Below are 17,138 nucleotides of genomic sequence, written 5' to 3' on the forward strand. Positions count from 1 at the left end.
ATCTGTGATTTCTGTGCCTTAATCTTTGGAACAGGATATTGCAGTTTTGCTGAGCTTTCTTTGGGCAAGCTTCCCTTTTGCATGGGGAAATTAAAACCACAGCAGTGACTCTGGCTTTAATTTGGTGTTTTATTCCAAACACAGACTTTGGTGAGCTGAGGACCTGAAGCTTGTGACACCCTGTAGTCTCAAGCCCATGTGCCATATACCTAAAAAAAAAAAAAAACCAAGTTGAATTTCAACCACCCCCGTGGTTGCCGTGGGGTTTACACCCACAGCCTTTGGCTTATCTGCTGGTGGAAAAACACCTGTTGGTAAATTCCAATTATTTTTGCCATAGTTATTTTCCATTCAGAGTGTAACATTGCCCAACTCGACAAATAGAGCCAAATTACTCTGTTAGTGATGGAGAAGTCTGGGGACCACGGTCAGATTCCTTCACTCTGAGCAGAAAGAGTGGAGGAGGGGGAGGAAAAAAGAAAGAAAGAATAAAAAGGCAGCAGGACATGGAGAAAATCTACACCGGGATGGTTTCTATGGAAAATATCACCGGATTCAGCTGAGCCTGTTGTTAGCAACCAGTGTATACAGCCAGGGCGCCGCAGGCAGAGCGGGGCTGTGAGGGGTTGGGGCTGCTGATGAATATTCCCATCTCCCAGACTGATGAATATTCCCATTTCCCAGGCCGGTTCCAGGGGCAGGGATGAGCCCAAGCTCCTCGTCCCACGTGTGGGCCATCAGGAGAGGATTCAGCCTCTTCCCTCAGCTCCCACCCGCGACCTGCACAGAGGGGCAGGGTCGAGCAATCCCCGCGATGTCCAAATCCCCTTCGCAGGTTCCAAGTCAATCTTTTATTTCTTATTAAGTCACGAGGCTACTGATCCTTAAGAGATCGCAACTACATAGCAGGGAAGAGAGGGACTACGAGCCTTTCAGAGCCTCGGGGTGCCTCCCTCAGCCCCCCGAGCGCCGGCGGAGCTGTGAGGGGCGATGGCGCCGGGGAGAGGGAGGGAGGCACCGCCATTGCCCCGCCAGGCCGTGCCCTGCCCGCACGGTCACTCGGCAACGGCGGGGCCGGGAGCATGAGGAGGGGCCGGGCCGGCCATGGCTGAGGAGAGCCCGAATATCGGCACAGCGGATCACAGCGCCGGGCTGGGCATGGCTGAGGGGAGCCGCAACTCCAACACGCAGGATTCCGGCGCCGGGCTGGGCACGGCTGAGGGGAGCCGCAGCGGCGACCCCCAGGTAAAGCAGCGGGGCTGGGCAGCGCGGGCAGAAATAGCGTAGCCCCACAGCCCTGTACACAGACCCTGAAAACAGCCACACACAGAGACCTGTCCCCTTGGGACACACACATTCACAGAAACTCTGCTCCCAGAGACCACCCTGCAGTCAGCTTCACACACGGAGATCCTCACTGCAAACAGCCTCACACACACACATATCATCCCTGCACACACAGAGCCACGTGTAAACAGCATCACACACACAGCACCCTGCAATCAGCTTCACACACAGACCCTGCCATGAACAGCCTGACAAACACACACCCACAGCCTCACACAGACCCTGCTGCAGTCTCTCACACCCCTGCACATACAGATCCCTACATACAAACAGCCACACACACACACACACACACAAATCCCCATATAAACAGCCTCCCATACAGAGCCTGGCACACATAAATCCCCATACAAACAACCTCACACACACAAACCCCCATACAAACAGCCTTACACACACAAACACAAAAAGCCTCACACACCCTAGGACACAAATACACGCCCTGCTCAAGGACTGACACACACATATATAACCTGTACAACGTTCATATCTTCCTCCCACACACTCTCCCCACTCACACAGCCCCATCCCTGCACAAACCATCACACACACTTCCACACGGAGAACTGTGTCCATCATCATCATCTACATGTCCAGCCAGCACAGATACACAGTCACACACACACACAGACATCCACATCTACATCGCAGTGTCCATGTGCACACACATCCCCTTTCCAGGTACCTTTTTCATCCTGTCTCTTGCTTTAAGCTCTAAACATCCTCATTTTCTTTCCCCAGGATATCTCCCATGTGCTGGCTAGAGCCTTTAAGGACCTGTACACTGGAGATGTTTTTGAGGTGGACATGGCAACAGACTGGATTGAGTCCCAAGGAGGAGACAGTGTTTATCAAGACAGTTACACAGATGAGCTAGAGAAGGTAAAAGTCCAAACCAAGTCAGAGTTTGGAGTTCTTTTGTCACTACTTAGATCTGTAAAATAAAATTTAAAGGCAGGTGTTGATTCTACAATTGACATTTTAATGGAAATTTACTTGAGCACAGTTTCCCACAGAACCTTTCAAGTAAGTTAATAGTCACATGATCCTTCATGATAATGTTATCTCTAGTTGGCTTTTCAGACAGACTACAACCAGTAAAAGCAGTAGCTTTTTAAATGCCTATTGTACTGGCTGAAAACTTTTCCCTGTACCTGCTGATCAGTGGCCCAGGTTTCTTGTCATCACTCCAATAGCTGTTGTCAGTGGATAAAAGTAGAGGCTGGTGCTGGATGATTTGAGCCACAGGTGTTTTTTTCTGTTTTGTGAATGACAGTGTTTTAGCAGGCCAGCTGATGCTTGTAAAGTGGTGCTGTTTTACTAATATGTCTATGTTTACCCCTCAAAGACAAAAAGAAAACATCTGCCTGTAACAGCTCAAATTTCTCTTTGTTCACCCATGCCTGTGGCAGCTTCTGGCTGAGTGTAAGAGCCGACTGACAGAAGCTGACAAAGCAGAAGAGGAGATCATTCAGGCCCAGGCCCGAGCAAAAGATGAAGAGGAGAGGGTTCTAAAGCAGATGAAGATTTGTGCAGGGAAATATTTCCATAAACTGGGGCTGCCTCCAGGTGAGGATTCTGGAACATTGCTCCCCAGTACATGCTAATGGTACCTGGACACCAGTTTGGGGTTGGCTTTACATCAACAGAACAACTTTGAAAGATTTTGTGCAGAGGTTCAAGTAGAGTAACATCTGTTTAACACTGAGAAACTAAACAACCAGGTCATGTTCAAGGTGTTACATTTGGATTGAGGGGTTACCACCTAAATATTACAAGCATACATACCTTGATATGTAGCAGCAACAAACAGATTAAGTATTTCTCCAATGGGTGCTTAGCTGGGTTTGAACTGAATTTAGAATTGTGGAGATGCATGTCCAAGTCTTGGGATTAAAATACCTGATTTTTTTTTCTATAATATTATTTCCTCTAAAATATATATAATACTCGATATAATATTATTTTCTATAAAAATAATATTGCCTGACAGGGATGAGATGTAAAAGCAACATTGCTTTGGATTGATCAAGACAGTGTGTTTTAAGGAGCTAATAGTTTGCTTTTTTTCTATGTTGGCTTTACTGTTGCAGTGGCATCCTCTTTTCGGTGGATTGTGGATAATAAACTTCTCAGAAAAAATAATTTAATCTGTCCTGAGGATTACATTGCTGAGAAATTACCTCTTGCTAAAGCACCAAAAGGTAACTTTTGAAGCAGAAAGTAATTTAGACTTTTTAGAACGCTCTATATTTGAAGCATTGGAGGTTGTAGCAGATCTGAGCATATTTTTATAGTTTTCTGCCAAAGCAGAAGGGACTCAAGTATTTTAAGCATAAGATTCCACTAAGAACACATTTTCAAAGTATAATTGATAAATTCAAAACTACTGAATTTAGATGTTCTTAAATATGATATTTGATCATTATTGCACATTTGTTTCCAGTTCTTCCCATCTCACACAAACACTGCATTAGTGTTCTGTCTCCATTCAATTTCATTACACAAAAGCTGCAACTACATCTTGTATCTAGAGAAGGGAAGTAGTTATATTAAAGTAAAAACGATTGTCAGTGAAATAAAATTGTATTCTTTATTTAGGGTTTAAAGTTTTCCAGTTCTGGAAAGGTATTAGTTTTATTTGCACATGAAGATCAGTAAGGAAAACATTTTGGGCAATGTCAAGACTACTTCTTTTATTTATGTGTGAGCCAAGATGAAAGGTTTTAGGATCATTGAAAGGAAGTTTTTCAGTCAAGCCAAAACAAACATTTCAGAGTAATCAACTTAGTCACAGATTTCAAGATGTGTGTTTTGGTTATTTCCAAGCAAAGTAAAAAAATCTCACTTTCCTTATAAGGTTAACATATCTTTCTGGGAGTAATATAAGTGTATACAGCCTGTTTAATTCGTGCTTCTAAAATCTTCCTTATTAAAGCTTATAAGCTTCGTTTGTAGAAAATAAATCCTAAAGATACATTAAGTTCTTGAGGATTTTTGCCAGCAGCAAGCGTTAAAATAAACCCATACACCTATGCTTAGACTAAATATTTGTTGTTCATGTTCTCCTCTTACAGAAGTTTTGTTTTTCTTTGAATTGCAGGAGAATCAGAACCTGGATACCTGAAAGGGGCACGTAAACAACGTGCTTTTTCACTGGATGAGAGTGTCTACTTAACTGACAGTGCCACAAGTGTGTCTTCAGCTCTGTCCTCTGTCCAAGACTCCAGCCTTGAGGCTAAAACCATCAGTAAGGTACATTTTACAAGTTACTTTTAGTCTGCCTGATCTGTAAGGCCTGTTGCTGTTTCTGCAACAAATCAACCCATTGTTGATTTGACACCAGTACTTATATTTATTCTGTTAAAAAAGGAGAAATACTTTATTTCTATATCAATGATCATTGCTGTGTAGCTTTTATGATCATTTTGCAGCTCCCTTTTCCCTCATCCTCAAAATCTCTGTGTTTCATGTTGCACTGTGCACTCTTGTTTTTCAAAGAAAACTAAAGACTCACAGAAACAAGCCAGGAAAGAGAGTAAGTCATGGATAGCAGAGGAATTAAATGAGTACTTCTCCAGACTTGAGAAAAGACAGAATTACTTGAAGAATCCACGCTTTTTCCCACTAAATATTCTGGATGGAGGCAAATCTCTTGTAATTTCTCAACAAAAAGTGGAAGAAATCATAGCCAGAAGAAAAGCAGAAGATACCAAAGGGTATGCAGTGTGTACAGTTTCTGGATTCTGGGCTGGAATGCACAGAGCTCTTCTATAGAATTGCTGTGGATTTACCCAGAGATATTTTGAGCTAAATTCCTTATATAGTCCCTTAATAACAAAGTATGTCTGTATGATATTTTAGTTTTGCTAAAGGAGACATTTTTCAATTTCTCACTTTATCAGTATTTATATAAACAGGAAGTAAGATAATCTCTCTCTTTTTTTTTAATGTTTCAGTGATATCTCATGTGTTCCTGTGTTTCTTGCCAGTCCACCTTCTGTCCAGTTTTTGTATGATAAAGTCGGGCAGGTTTATCAGGTGAGAAAGTTCTTTGTAGAGAGTTAATTCTGCCTCCCTGAAGAATTATATCCTATCATGATCTACATATTTCACCCAATGTTTAGCCTTTCTGAATTTTAATAAAAATCTGAGTTTCTTCTGTATATTGAATTTATGACCCTCTAACTTCCTTGAAGATACTCCATCACACCTGCCACTGACACACAAACCAGTGAAGACAAAATGGGCTCCTCTCAGTCTCTGCTTTGTTTTGGTACTGATTCAGCCTCTGTTGAATAAACTGGGATTTTGGGGCTGGTTGTGATGATGAAGTAGTTAGTCCTAGCAGTAGTACCAGGGAATTGCAAATATTTTAATGAGTGATGGTAATTACAATGTAGCTTGCTTTTTTTTTTTTTTAATGAAGAAAACTGTAGAGCTACGGAACATCACTTCAACAGGTCAACGTGTAAGACTTATCCCTCCCTCTACTTCAGTATTTTCCATTTGTCCAGGTGAGTGTTCTTTTTCTGCCTTTAAAATGTTAGCACGTACAAAATCTAATTTAGCTGCTCTAACAAAGATTTTCCAGAGATATTCTGTTTTCCATAGTGCTCAGTTCTTTAGAAACTGACAGCTGACTTAGGGCCATTCACATGCAACTCAGAAGCAGATTGAGATGGTCTAATGAGGAATTCAAGAAGGCTAAATTAAAGTGTTTGATGTTAGATTGAAATGTGTCAGTGGAATACCTAGATTGAATCTTACCCAAAATGTATCTAGGAGCAGATGGAGTTTCCACTGAAAAAAATTACAAGGAGAGGGCAAGAAATAACACACTGCAATAAAGAGGGATAGGTTAGAGGAAAGTTAAGAAAATTCTTTCCTACAGTAGGATAGCCAGGCACTGGGATAGATTGTCTAGGGAGATTGTGATACCCCAGGAATTGCAGGAATATTTGGATGCCTCCATGGAAGTCTTGTGGTAAAGCAAAACTGGGTAATGTCTCTTAAGTTTCTCTTCACTATTTTCTGTGTTTATGAGGAGTATATTTCAGACAAAGCAATCTTTGAGCTCACTGGAACATGTGCACATTTTCAGATTGCACTGCCAGGTCTCTTGTGCTCATCCCTTTTTATCAGCTTGAATTAGGCAATAATTGGGGGGAATTTACAGGCATCTTTCCAGAGGAAGATGTGATCATAAATACTGCAGCCAATTTTGGGAGGTTTAATTTTATTTTTTTTTTAATTTTCTGCCTTTTTTTTTATTTTTCTCCCCAAGGAAAATATCCAGGAAAGGGAAAAATGATTGCTCCTGGGATGGCACGCCAGTATACAGTCCAGTTTATTCCTAAAGATCTGGGACACTATGAAGATCATATATTAGTGGAGAGTCAAGTATCAGAATTTTTTGTCATCCCAATCCAAGCTAAAGTATCACTTCCAGTATTAAAATGTCAGTAGTGTCCAAATACTAAGTTTCTCTAAAGTTAAGCAGACTTGGGTTTTTTTTTATTTGACTGTCTTCAATTTTGTGTCACAAAACAAATGTGGAAAAAATTGGCAGTGCAATTTCTACATTTTGATATCTAGCTCATTTTCACTTATCCAGATTTATTAATTATTGAAATGTAATCCTGTTGGATTTTTCCTCAATTATTTGTTCTTGCCATCTTCGGCTCTTCTTGCTCACTATATTAGAGAAGTGAGTAGGGACACATTTCTAGGTTTGTGTTTTGTTGATTCCTGAACTCCCAATTGTAATTACTAATTATAAATATTATGAAGTTATGATTTAGTTATAACTATTTGATGCTATTAATTAATGTTCATGAAATTAATTTTATGTGGATATGGTATACCTGTACCTCTCAGATATCTAAGTTCTACAATAATAAACAGGGTTACTTTTGCAAAAATTTGCTTTGATTTTTTGTAAATTCACCTTACCTGTTATACTGAGCTTTTCTAAAAAAAATCATCTTACTTTTTATCCTCCTTTTTTTTAAGGAGTAAAGATCATATTACATCATTAAAATATAAGATCAGTGTAAAAATATACATCTCACACTGTCCAACTTTGAAATGGAAAGAATTTGAGGAGGTTTAAGATTGCAAAACCTGGTGTGGCCTCATGCTGTAATGTCTGTAAAGAGTTGTTTAATCAGCACCCTTTGCTCTCTCTGGAGCCTGATTTTCTGTGTTACTCCTTGCAGTGCCTGCCATTATAGACTTTGGTTCCTGCCTTGTTGGAGGAATAAAAACAAAAGAAATTTTGTGCAGAAATGAGGGAGATAAGACTGGGAAGTTCTCTATAATGCCAGGGAAAGCCTGGCCAGCTCCTGATTCTGGGGTGAGTGATCAGAAGGGAAATACAGGACCCAGCATGGTGTGGGTGCCCTGGTGTGAAGGCCTTTTGTGGCATTCCTTCAGGAATTCACCTTATCCTGAAGCCCAGTCTCCCTGGATGGCTGTACCTCCTTCTTGTGCTCTGGTTTTCCTGTGGAAGAGCTTGTCTTGCTCAGGGGGGAGGTAAACTGAGGCATAGATGAGGGAAAGGAAAACTGGCTCAAACTTTAACCTTGCCCTTGAATTAAATGTAAATCTTATCAGTTCTAGAATTGCTTGAGGTAATTTCCTCTTCCTCCTCAACAAAACATCCCTTACTGACCCTGCTGCACCTGTAGACACAGCAATCCAGTGCAGTCCTGCTCTGTCTGTAGCTCCCCATCACAAACCAAGGAGATAAAATGGGACAGGTAGACTGGCATTTTTGGTGCTGGAGAAAGAGCAGATGGGCCAGGTTGTCCCTCCAGAAACTTTAAAGTTCCAACTCAAAGTGAGTTTTAAGCATGGAGAAGCAGACAGAGCCCCTCTCTCAGGCAGAGCAGTTCTGCTGTGAGCATGAATATTAGGGCTTCTGACACTGTCATTTATTTGTCTTCAGAGACTGTCCTTTCCCTTCTGCTTTCACCAAGGTCATTATAAAGCAGGGAGCTTTTTTTTTTTTAATTAAGCCATATTTATGAGCCCCACTCTTTGGAGGTGTGTGAAAAAATGTGTGGTAAGAGGTAAAACACTGATGTTGTAGAATGCTGCCTGTTTCAGGTAAATCTGTGTTTTAAACGCAGCGATCTGATCAATTTAATTTATTAACTTGTTTGTTTGTTTGTTTTAATGCCTTAGGTGGCTGCCACTGCTGATTTTGTGATACAGGATCCTTTTGGGATCCAGCCTGCTGTTTTGGAGCTAGCTCCAGGGCAGAAAGCAGCAGTAGAGGTAAGTGCCAACTGCTGTAGAAAGATTTTTTACTTCACCAAATAAATTAACAACCAAGATCATTTTAGAAGACCTGGCTGGACCTTGCAAGTTTGGGTTTATGTGAGCAAAAAATTACTCTGTTTCTTCCAAGTGTTACTTTTAATTACTAATTACTAAAACTGTTCTTCAGGGAATATTTGCAAATTGAAGTGTATTGCTTAGGAGAGAAAAAAACAGTTACAGACCTTGTTATTTCCCTTCTCTCTTTCAGGTAGTGTTTTTCCCTTCTTTGCCAGAAGCCTCACAGCAAACATTCACCATTTTGTGTGACAATTATCCTGTCAATTATGTTACAGTCACAGGTTTGTTTCTAGCACCTAATTCCATAGATATTCAGATAATGTGCATGGTGATTGATGGCATGAAGTGATTAGTAACATTCTATGTCATTGGATTGAGCAAATACTGTGTCCCCTCCTGGCTTTTTTTTTTTTTTTTTTTGTGTTGTTATTACTGCTCCTTCCCAGTGCATGGATACACTGGATTCAGAAAACATTGAGCTTTTAACCTTCAGTAAGCAAAAATACAAATGTAAAATGTCACCAAGTCACAGAAAAGAAAACCAGTGTCCAGGTGCAACTCATCTCTTTTCAAATTAATAAGATAACTTGACAAGCTATGAAACATGAAGTGTAACAGGGCAGAAATGAACCACATTTGGGCCACATTTCAGATGAGAGTGTTCAGGAGAGGTAGGCACTGTTTGGATTAACTAATGAAACCCATTCAAATTCTTGTAAATGTTGGTTCTTGTACTGTAATATAACTGTGAGTGCTACAACATGAGGCTTGGTTTGTCATCTATTGAATCATTGTATCACATGTATTTACTTTGGATTTTTTTTAATACTTCATTTGCTGCTTATTTTAATTTTAATGTACTGCTCAAAACATCTGGGAGCCACATTGTCAACTACTGCAAACACTCTGCTCAGTGCAGTGAAACCATGCTGATGTAAGTGAGCTGAGGCTGTGGCCCTGAAATCCCTGTCTATAAAATTCATGAACAGCAGGTCTCTGTTAATACATGTTGATAAACACAACATCAGGATTGTACAATTAACACACTGGTGTTCTGAAACTTCAGGAAACACCAGATATAATCAATAATGAACATGGATGACATTTGCTATTGATGATGTGAACTATGTTAATAGTCAGATGGTAAACAGCAATACCTAATTATTTCTTCCAGGGCTTGGAGAGGTGATGGCTCTGGAGCTTTTGTTTGTCACAGGTGGAGAAAGCAAAGCTCAGCTGGGTGAAGTCACTGATGCAACAGCACAGCACCTCATACGGTTTGAGCCCCAAAACCCACAGAGCTCTAAGAAGAAGACCCTGATTATAAAGAACTCCACGTAGGTAGCTGCTGTCAGAGTAAGGCTCTGCAATGTGGCCACACTGCTCATTTGTCACACTGTATTCTCTCAAGCTGGAGAAACCTTTAAGGTAGCTGCTATCAGAGTAAGGCTCTGCAATGTGGCCACACTGCAAGGGATCTCATTTGTCATACTCTGCTCTCTCAAGCTGGAGAAACCTTTGTGCCCTTGATAAACTTTTTGTAGGATCTTTGCTTCTTTTTGCTCCTTATTTGGTAATTAAAGTTCAAGGAATGTTGTAAATTGTTCAAGTGTTATGGCAACCATTAGCCAAGGTCAATATATTTGCTTTAATAGAGGTAAATCTACAAAAAATTCATAAATATACATGGTTGCAGGAAATACTTACAGGATAATCCAGGTGAGATTTATCTAACTTTAAATGTCTACTATATATATTTGTGCAACTGAGATAAGCACTCTTTTCTTTTCATAGTACAGGGAATAGATGCTTCCAAGCGTACAATTCTGACTGTAACATCTCTCATAGAAAAGTCATAATACATCCTGGACTCCACTGGATCAAAATGGGAGCCCACTGTAATTAACTCACATTAAAACTCTCATGTTTCCTGCTATTGAGTCCGTACAGATTTAAATATAAATTCAATTTGAAGTCAACTAATGTGTCCTTATGGACAATTACACCATACTGAATATAGTGGCATCCTGATTTTGCTCAGAATTAATCAGATTTAAACAGAAATACACTTGTGCATGATTGCAGCAGCTAGAGGCTGTAAACCATCAAAGCAGTGAGCAGGTCAGTGCTGGGTTTAGGACCATTAATCTAAATTGCTGTTTGCAAGCAGTGAATATCTGGCAGTTTATTTTGTGGCCTGGAAATCACACATGCATAATGCCAGAACAGGCTGATGTTTGAGTAAAGAAAGTGTGATTGGTGAACTGGATATTGTAAACTGACAAAGAATGTGACTGTGCCAATTTCCACATTTTCTCTGTGCTATAATCACCACAGCACTCCCTGCACATCTGGTGTCAGCATTTGTATAAAACAAAGCTGGCCAGGCTGAGAGTAAACCCCATAGAAGCAGGAAGAAGAAATGTTCCTTCTGCTACAGAAAGTGATACAAGAAATTGTAAATATCCAGTTTTATCAGCGATGCTTTCAAATTCCAGTGTCCTTTCTCCCCCTTACTAAGGCAGAATTTTGAGATCAGCATGAGCAAGATTCTCAAATCCATGAAGACATTCCATGGAATACACTTCTGCTGAAACAACCTAGTTAAGCAACCTTTTCTGGATTGCAGAGGGTGGGGGCAGAGCCATGGCTATAATTTTAGATGGAGCCATTGTGTTTGCTGACATGTTAAAGACCACATCTTGCATTTGGATTAAATTCAGAATGTGATGTAGGTCATCAGCAGTGATCCAAGGCAAATGTACTGGTGTCAGCAGGAATGGTCCTGCTCATCCCAGATCTTTGAAAAAAAGAATTGTAGAGTTTCTAAAGCCTGGATTGCATGACAAGTTCAAATAAGGCAAGAAAGTGTTAAGATATCTTACACATTTATAGAATTTACTTTCACATATTAGCATGTTCTTTGTATGATTTATATACTCTGACTCTATGATGCCTCAGCAGCTTTGTGACTCACAAAAACTGGGAAGTCAAGCCCCTGTAATGTGTAAAGAGAGGAATTTCCTACCTGGAAAAAGCATCTGAACATTTTCTTAATATATATATTACTAAAAAATGTCTGATTTTTTAATCATAGTTTTCTGTTGTTTATTGACTTCTTTGCAGCCGTCTAAAAGTTCCCTTCTTCTGGCAGATAATGAAGCCTAATCTGAAACCATTAATACCAGAACAAACTGTAAACTTTACAGAGGTCAAAAAGAATCAAGACCCAGAGTCAGCCTTCTCCCTAAATCCTCAGCAGGGAGTTTTGAGTCCCTGTAGAGATCATGAGTTTATTCTCACTTATGCTCCACAGGAGGTATGGCTTATGATTCCTTCCTATCTACAAACTCCAGCTGTGTATTTTTATTCAAGTCATAAAATCCTTGCTGTGCAACTTTTCTCAATTAATTAGCTGGTACTGTGCTCTGATAAACAGTGTTCAAAATGTAGAAAGTTACTGAAAGAAAACATGTTTTGACTGCAAAATGTGAGACAGTTTCTGATCTCATGTAATTCTGGGGACTGACTGGACACAGTTAATTTTACACTGAAATTGTGGACACATCCTCACACTGCAGCTGTGCTGGCTGGTGAAGTTACCACCCTCACCCCTCTGTCAGCTCCTCCACCAGCTCCTGACCCTTCCCCCTCTTCTTGGGGATGTGCCTTGTGCCTACTCCAGTCTAAATAAATTAGTTAACAAACACTGATGATTTAAACTGTTTCCAGCTGTGGTTTTTTTGGCCTGAAATGGGTCCTGTGAACAGCTGAGTGGTGAATTAAGGGGATAGTAGGAGCCTTTGGCAGAGAAAAGCTGTGTGCAGCTGTGGGTAAGAGGGGTGCAAGGATGTTGGAATGCAGTTGTCCCAGAGAATGCTGTTCTCTCAGATTCTGCTCCCCTGTCCCTGTAAATAAGGAGCATGAGCTCACTGTATTTAGAGAAACCTGATCCAAAGAAAGCCCAAGAGTGGGAATGTCCCATGCAGTGTTGATTGTCAGACATAAGAAATACCTCAAATTTGTGTGGAAGAGAAACTACTTGGCTTTTTAAAAATAATTAGTTCATAGAATATATATTGAATTAAAATATACATCAAAATTAGTATCTGTCTACAAACAAATTAAGCTTTTGCATAGCCCTTCAAATTTAAGGCCTGTTTCTGTGTTTCTTTCCCCCCTCCTCCATTAGAATACAGAAGGCATTCTCTTCCTATGATGGAAAAGTCATGTTTCTTACTCAAGATCAGATTGTTGAATACTCTGGAGCAGTAGAAGAAACTTCTCAATTAGTACAGCAGTACTGAGCTTAATTTGGGGAGCCTGTGCAGATGCTTGTGTGTAGTATGCAATATACAGGGGAAATAATAACAGGCATGTCAAAAATGAGTATTTTTCCTGGAAACATACACCATGAGATCAGAATCTCGCTTAATGTTTTGCAGTCAAACATGTTTTCTTTTAGTAACATCAGAGTTTGAATGTTGTTTATCAGAGCTTAGTATTCTGATGATGATAATTTATCTTTTACATGTAAACCACTTTTCCATCTTTTTTTGATGTTCAACATAAATTATTACTTAACACTAAAATCCTTTTCTCCTTCATCTGTGCAGCTGAAGAGTTACCACAGTGTGGTGCAGATGGTAGTGAGGGACATCCCAGAATCACCTAGGTAAGCTGAGAAACATTTCCCAGTAAGATATGTAACCACAATTTATCTGTGCTATTACATTAAATTACTGGGATTTTTCTTCTTTCTGGTGATGATGGATTGACAAGCATAAAGAATATTATCTGCACAAGTAGTTGTGGTACAAAGAGCATCCCTGATATCCTCCCCCATGCCTGGCCCTAGGTTTTCCTCTCTTGGAAAAAGATGATATTGTCATTTTGTCTGCTTATTTTCCAGGGTTTCCTGCTATTGCCTTTGTCACAGCAGTGTGTGACTTATATACTTGTTCATGGACAGATTGGGACAACTAGAATGCCTTAAAGTATAATGAAGTTTTTAATTGGCTAAGCTAATTGCCCACAGGCAGTCTGTACTTGAGAAACTTGAGATGGTTATCAGTTTTGATCTGGCAATTAAAAGACAGAATCCAATTTAACACAGGTTTAACATATTTAGTGATTCTACCATATTTCCTACCAAAGTTTTCTAGTAAAGAAGATACTTCAGAACATCCCAGAATGCAGAGTAGAGGGTATAATAGCACTGGAAATAGAAGTTAAAGGCTCAACAGAACCATTTCATCTTCTTCTGGAACCATATGCCATTATTATCCCTGGAGAAAATTTCATTGGTGTAAATGTCAAGAAAACATTTAAGGTTTGTGTGCTTTTCACTTCACTGTTGTCATGTGGTTTGTGTCACTGGATGTCATAGGTGTTGTTAGAAGATATCAGACAGTCGTTGTTATTTTAGTTTTCCTGAAATGTTTTTAAAGGAGGCCATGAATCCATGAAGGGTCTGCACTGAAATGCCCTACCCAGCCTGCTCAGCCCTTCACTCCATGCAGCAGCCTTTGTTCCTTTTTCATCTCTCCAGTTTGATACCACAGAGTTTCACCCCTCTCAATGTTTTTCTGGGCCACTAACCTATTGCTTATCACTTTGTCACTCCTGTAGTGTAAAAGTTTTCCAGCTGGGAGGAATAGTCAATAGATGATTAAATTAGTTTATAATTGAGCACTGTTCATGCAAAGAACTACAGGAAGCACAGAATTACAAAAATCACACATGCTGCAGCTTACTAGATGTTATTCTTTGCTGCAGGTTCTGGTAGTTTCTCTTTGGCAATTCTGGGACAGAATGCTGCTGCAATTGTCCCCTCACACAGCATCCCCTTCACCACAGATCAGGATCCTTTTGATCTTAGACTCACTTGTTAAAAACAGGCCTGTTAGCAAGAGCCAGGCAGGAAGACATTTCCCAGTTAATGATTTTCCCATTTTTTCTTAGAGATCCTGCTAATCACCCTTTGGTTTTAAGATTTCTCTCCCTAGAACTTTTTTTTTTTTTCAACAACTATTTCATACTTCCCAGTAACCCAGTATGATAGAGGTAATTAAGCCACTTACTGATGATATAACAACATCCTTTGCAGTTTCCAATTGTTTTTTTTTTAGTCTTAAAAAGATAAGAATTTGAACTGTGCTTAGAGATAATTGTACTTCAGAGAACAAAGTTATTTGCTGTAGTTAAGAAATAATATTTTGACTAGATTCGAAGAGCAGGCCAAACATTTCAAGAGCTTGCATCTCCCTCAAAACAGAGCCTTTGGAAAAAAAATAATAAAAGCTGCATTCAAAGGATTTTCAGTTTATGTTTAGAAATTCTGTTACATTTTTGAAAAATGGGGGGAAGTTTAGATGTCTCAAATATGATAATGTTTTTGGAATGAATTGTTAATGAATTCTCTTCAGGTTTGAGGGAACACCTTCACCCATGTGAAGGAGACACTGTTAAATAAATGATGACTCATAAAACCTAGTTTGCAGTGTATCAGTGCTCTCAACAAATTGACTTGTTGCTCTGAAAGCTTAAAGTGCATTAATTGTCTTATTGATTTTAATTGTTTCAGCTGTGGAACAACAGCAAAACATTGATCAAGTACACATGGGAGAAAATCACAGACTCTGAAATCATTGAAGTTGAACCTCGTACTGGTGTCATAGGTAAAGTTTCTGTGACTTGCAAGCAGTAATTAATGAAAGAGACAGTAATTGATTATATCAATTTATGACAGTCACAGAGCACTATAGTGCAAACTGAAAAATTACCTGATCTCCAGCCCACTGGAGCCAGCAGGGGACTTAATTTCATTCCAGTAGCTTCATGCTTGAAGCAGGTGGTTTCTTACAAAAAAGTGAGATAGGAGCCTGGTGTTTTCTCTTCTAGATGTGAATAAATGCTGTGAATTTGTACTGGCAATTTCTAGAAGCAAGCCTGGGATCATCAGCCGTAACCTGCCCTGTCACGTTGAGCTGTGTCCAGAGCCAGTTATGCTGCATGTTGAGGCTGCTTTTAAGGTAAGGAGCAGTTCAGTCTTGCAGGAGGATGAGCTGTGTGGCCTGGCCATTGTCCACATAAAGCTTTTTTTTGCTTCTCAATGGCTTGAGAAATCTTAAGTGGTTACAAGCAGGAGTTATTTTTGCTGTAGTGACTATTGAGTCAATGTTGATATTCCCATGACACACAGAATTTTTCTGTATTACACAGTGCATTTGCTTTCTGATATTCTCTGTGCAATGAAATATTAATCCTAGATAATAACATGTTTCTTAATGAGGCAGTTTTGGCAGAGGTGTCCATTCTGATGTCTGTTTTCTGCTGTCCTAGGGTCCATTACTTTGTATTGATGTTCCATCACTCCGGTTTGGTTTGACTAAGCAGGGTGAGATTGTGTCAAGAACCTTTGATATTAATAACCTCTCTCAGGTGCCAGCACAGTGGAGGATGCAAGAAAGCCAGGTTTTTCTAGCTCAAAGGAATGAAGAGGTAAGTCACTGCTACTGCTGGCTGTAGTCCCTCCTTAGCTATTTTATTTCTTCTGTTTAGGAGTTGTATTATTCATTCCAGCTATCAGAAGTTCTAATTTTTAGAACTTCTTATTTTGAAGTGACTTCTTATGAAACTAGTCCTGCACAGTTTCATAAGTGCATGAGTTCTTTTGAGATTGAATACTTCTTTACAATTTTTCTCTATTTGCCTTTATTACAAATCCCTGCCAGCCTGATTCAAAGAGACACAGAGTATTTCCTGAAGTTATTTCAGCTGCTGCTGCTATAACTAAGAGTTCAAGGCTTTAGTAGAGCTGAGACTGCTGAACATTCCTCCCACACACCCACACCAGTGTCTTGGACAAGAATCTGAGCCCCCACTCCTCGCTGATGCTCTTCCTGTGTCCACTCTCCCAACCCTCCTTCCTCACCCTTCTGTCCAAGAACTTTCCCACTCGTGGCACCTTCCTGCTGCTGAGGCTGATTGCTTCTCCTTCACATTCCCTGTCAGTCCATGCACAGCTGACCCTGCTGTGCCCTTGGCTCTGATTGAAGCAAAGCCCTGCCTCCTGGTGTAGCCAGGCTTTCACAAAGCCGGCACTGTGCTTCCTGACATCAACCCAGGTGGAACTCGAGGGGCAGAGAGAAAGGACATATCTGAGGAAAAATTAGACACTTGGAAGCCCTAATTAGCCCTAATTGTGTGGCTTCAACATTTTACCCTTGCTTTGCACATGTCAAAAAAATTTCTGTTCTCTCTCAGGTATCCACCTTCACCATCCAGCCATCATCTGGGGAAATTCCTCCTTTGGGTCTGTGCACAGTTTCAGTTCACTTCACAGCACTGCACTGCCAGCGTCTCCAGACAGTGCTGGAACTGGAGGTAGAAAATGGAGAAGGAAGGTAAGGAGGAAAAGCAGCATTTGTTTTGTTTTTCCT

General features: G+C 40.2%; 1 protein-coding gene across 1 annotated transcript in view; it reads left to right on the forward strand.

Moving 5' to 3' along the window:
- Positions 1–1,073: 1,073 nt before the first annotated feature.
- The window catches only part of DLEC1 (DLEC1 cilia and flagella associated protein), a 32,982-nt gene continuing 16,917 nt past the window's right edge, over positions 1,074–17,138 (forward strand). The window contains exons 1-20 of the mRNA XM_039726506.1: positions 1,074–1,245; positions 2,089–2,229; positions 2,760–2,916; positions 3,441–3,551; positions 4,451–4,602; positions 4,849–5,066; positions 5,307–5,388; positions 5,777–5,864; positions 6,635–6,808; positions 7,569–7,705; positions 8,539–8,631; positions 8,885–8,975; positions 9,869–10,031; positions 11,821–12,013; positions 13,311–13,369; positions 13,852–14,026; positions 15,281–15,374; positions 15,598–15,728; positions 16,039–16,197; positions 16,963–17,102. Coding sequence (XP_039582440.1) covers positions 1,105–1,245; positions 2,089–2,229; positions 2,760–2,916; positions 3,441–3,551; positions 4,451–4,602; positions 4,849–5,066; positions 5,307–5,388; positions 5,777–5,864; positions 6,635–6,808; positions 7,569–7,705; positions 8,539–8,631; positions 8,885–8,975; positions 9,869–10,031; positions 11,821–12,013; positions 13,311–13,369; positions 13,852–14,026; positions 15,281–15,374; positions 15,598–15,728; positions 16,039–16,197; positions 16,963–17,102 — 2,699 coding nt within the window. The 5' untranslated portion in view covers positions 1,074–1,104. The remainder of the gene's footprint in view (positions 1,246–2,088; positions 2,230–2,759; positions 2,917–3,440; positions 3,552–4,450; positions 4,603–4,848; positions 5,067–5,306; positions 5,389–5,776; positions 5,865–6,634; positions 6,809–7,568; positions 7,706–8,538; positions 8,632–8,884; positions 8,976–9,868; positions 10,032–11,820; positions 12,014–13,310; positions 13,370–13,851; positions 14,027–15,280; positions 15,375–15,597; positions 15,729–16,038; positions 16,198–16,962; positions 17,103–17,138) is intronic.

Source organism: Passer montanus, unplaced genomic scaffold (assembly GCF_014805655.1).
Source record: "Passer montanus isolate IOZ18808 unplaced genomic scaffold, ASM1480565v1 scaffold59, whole genome shotgun sequence".
Lineage (NCBI taxonomy): Eukaryota > Metazoa > Chordata > Aves > Passeriformes > Passeridae > Passer > Passer montanus.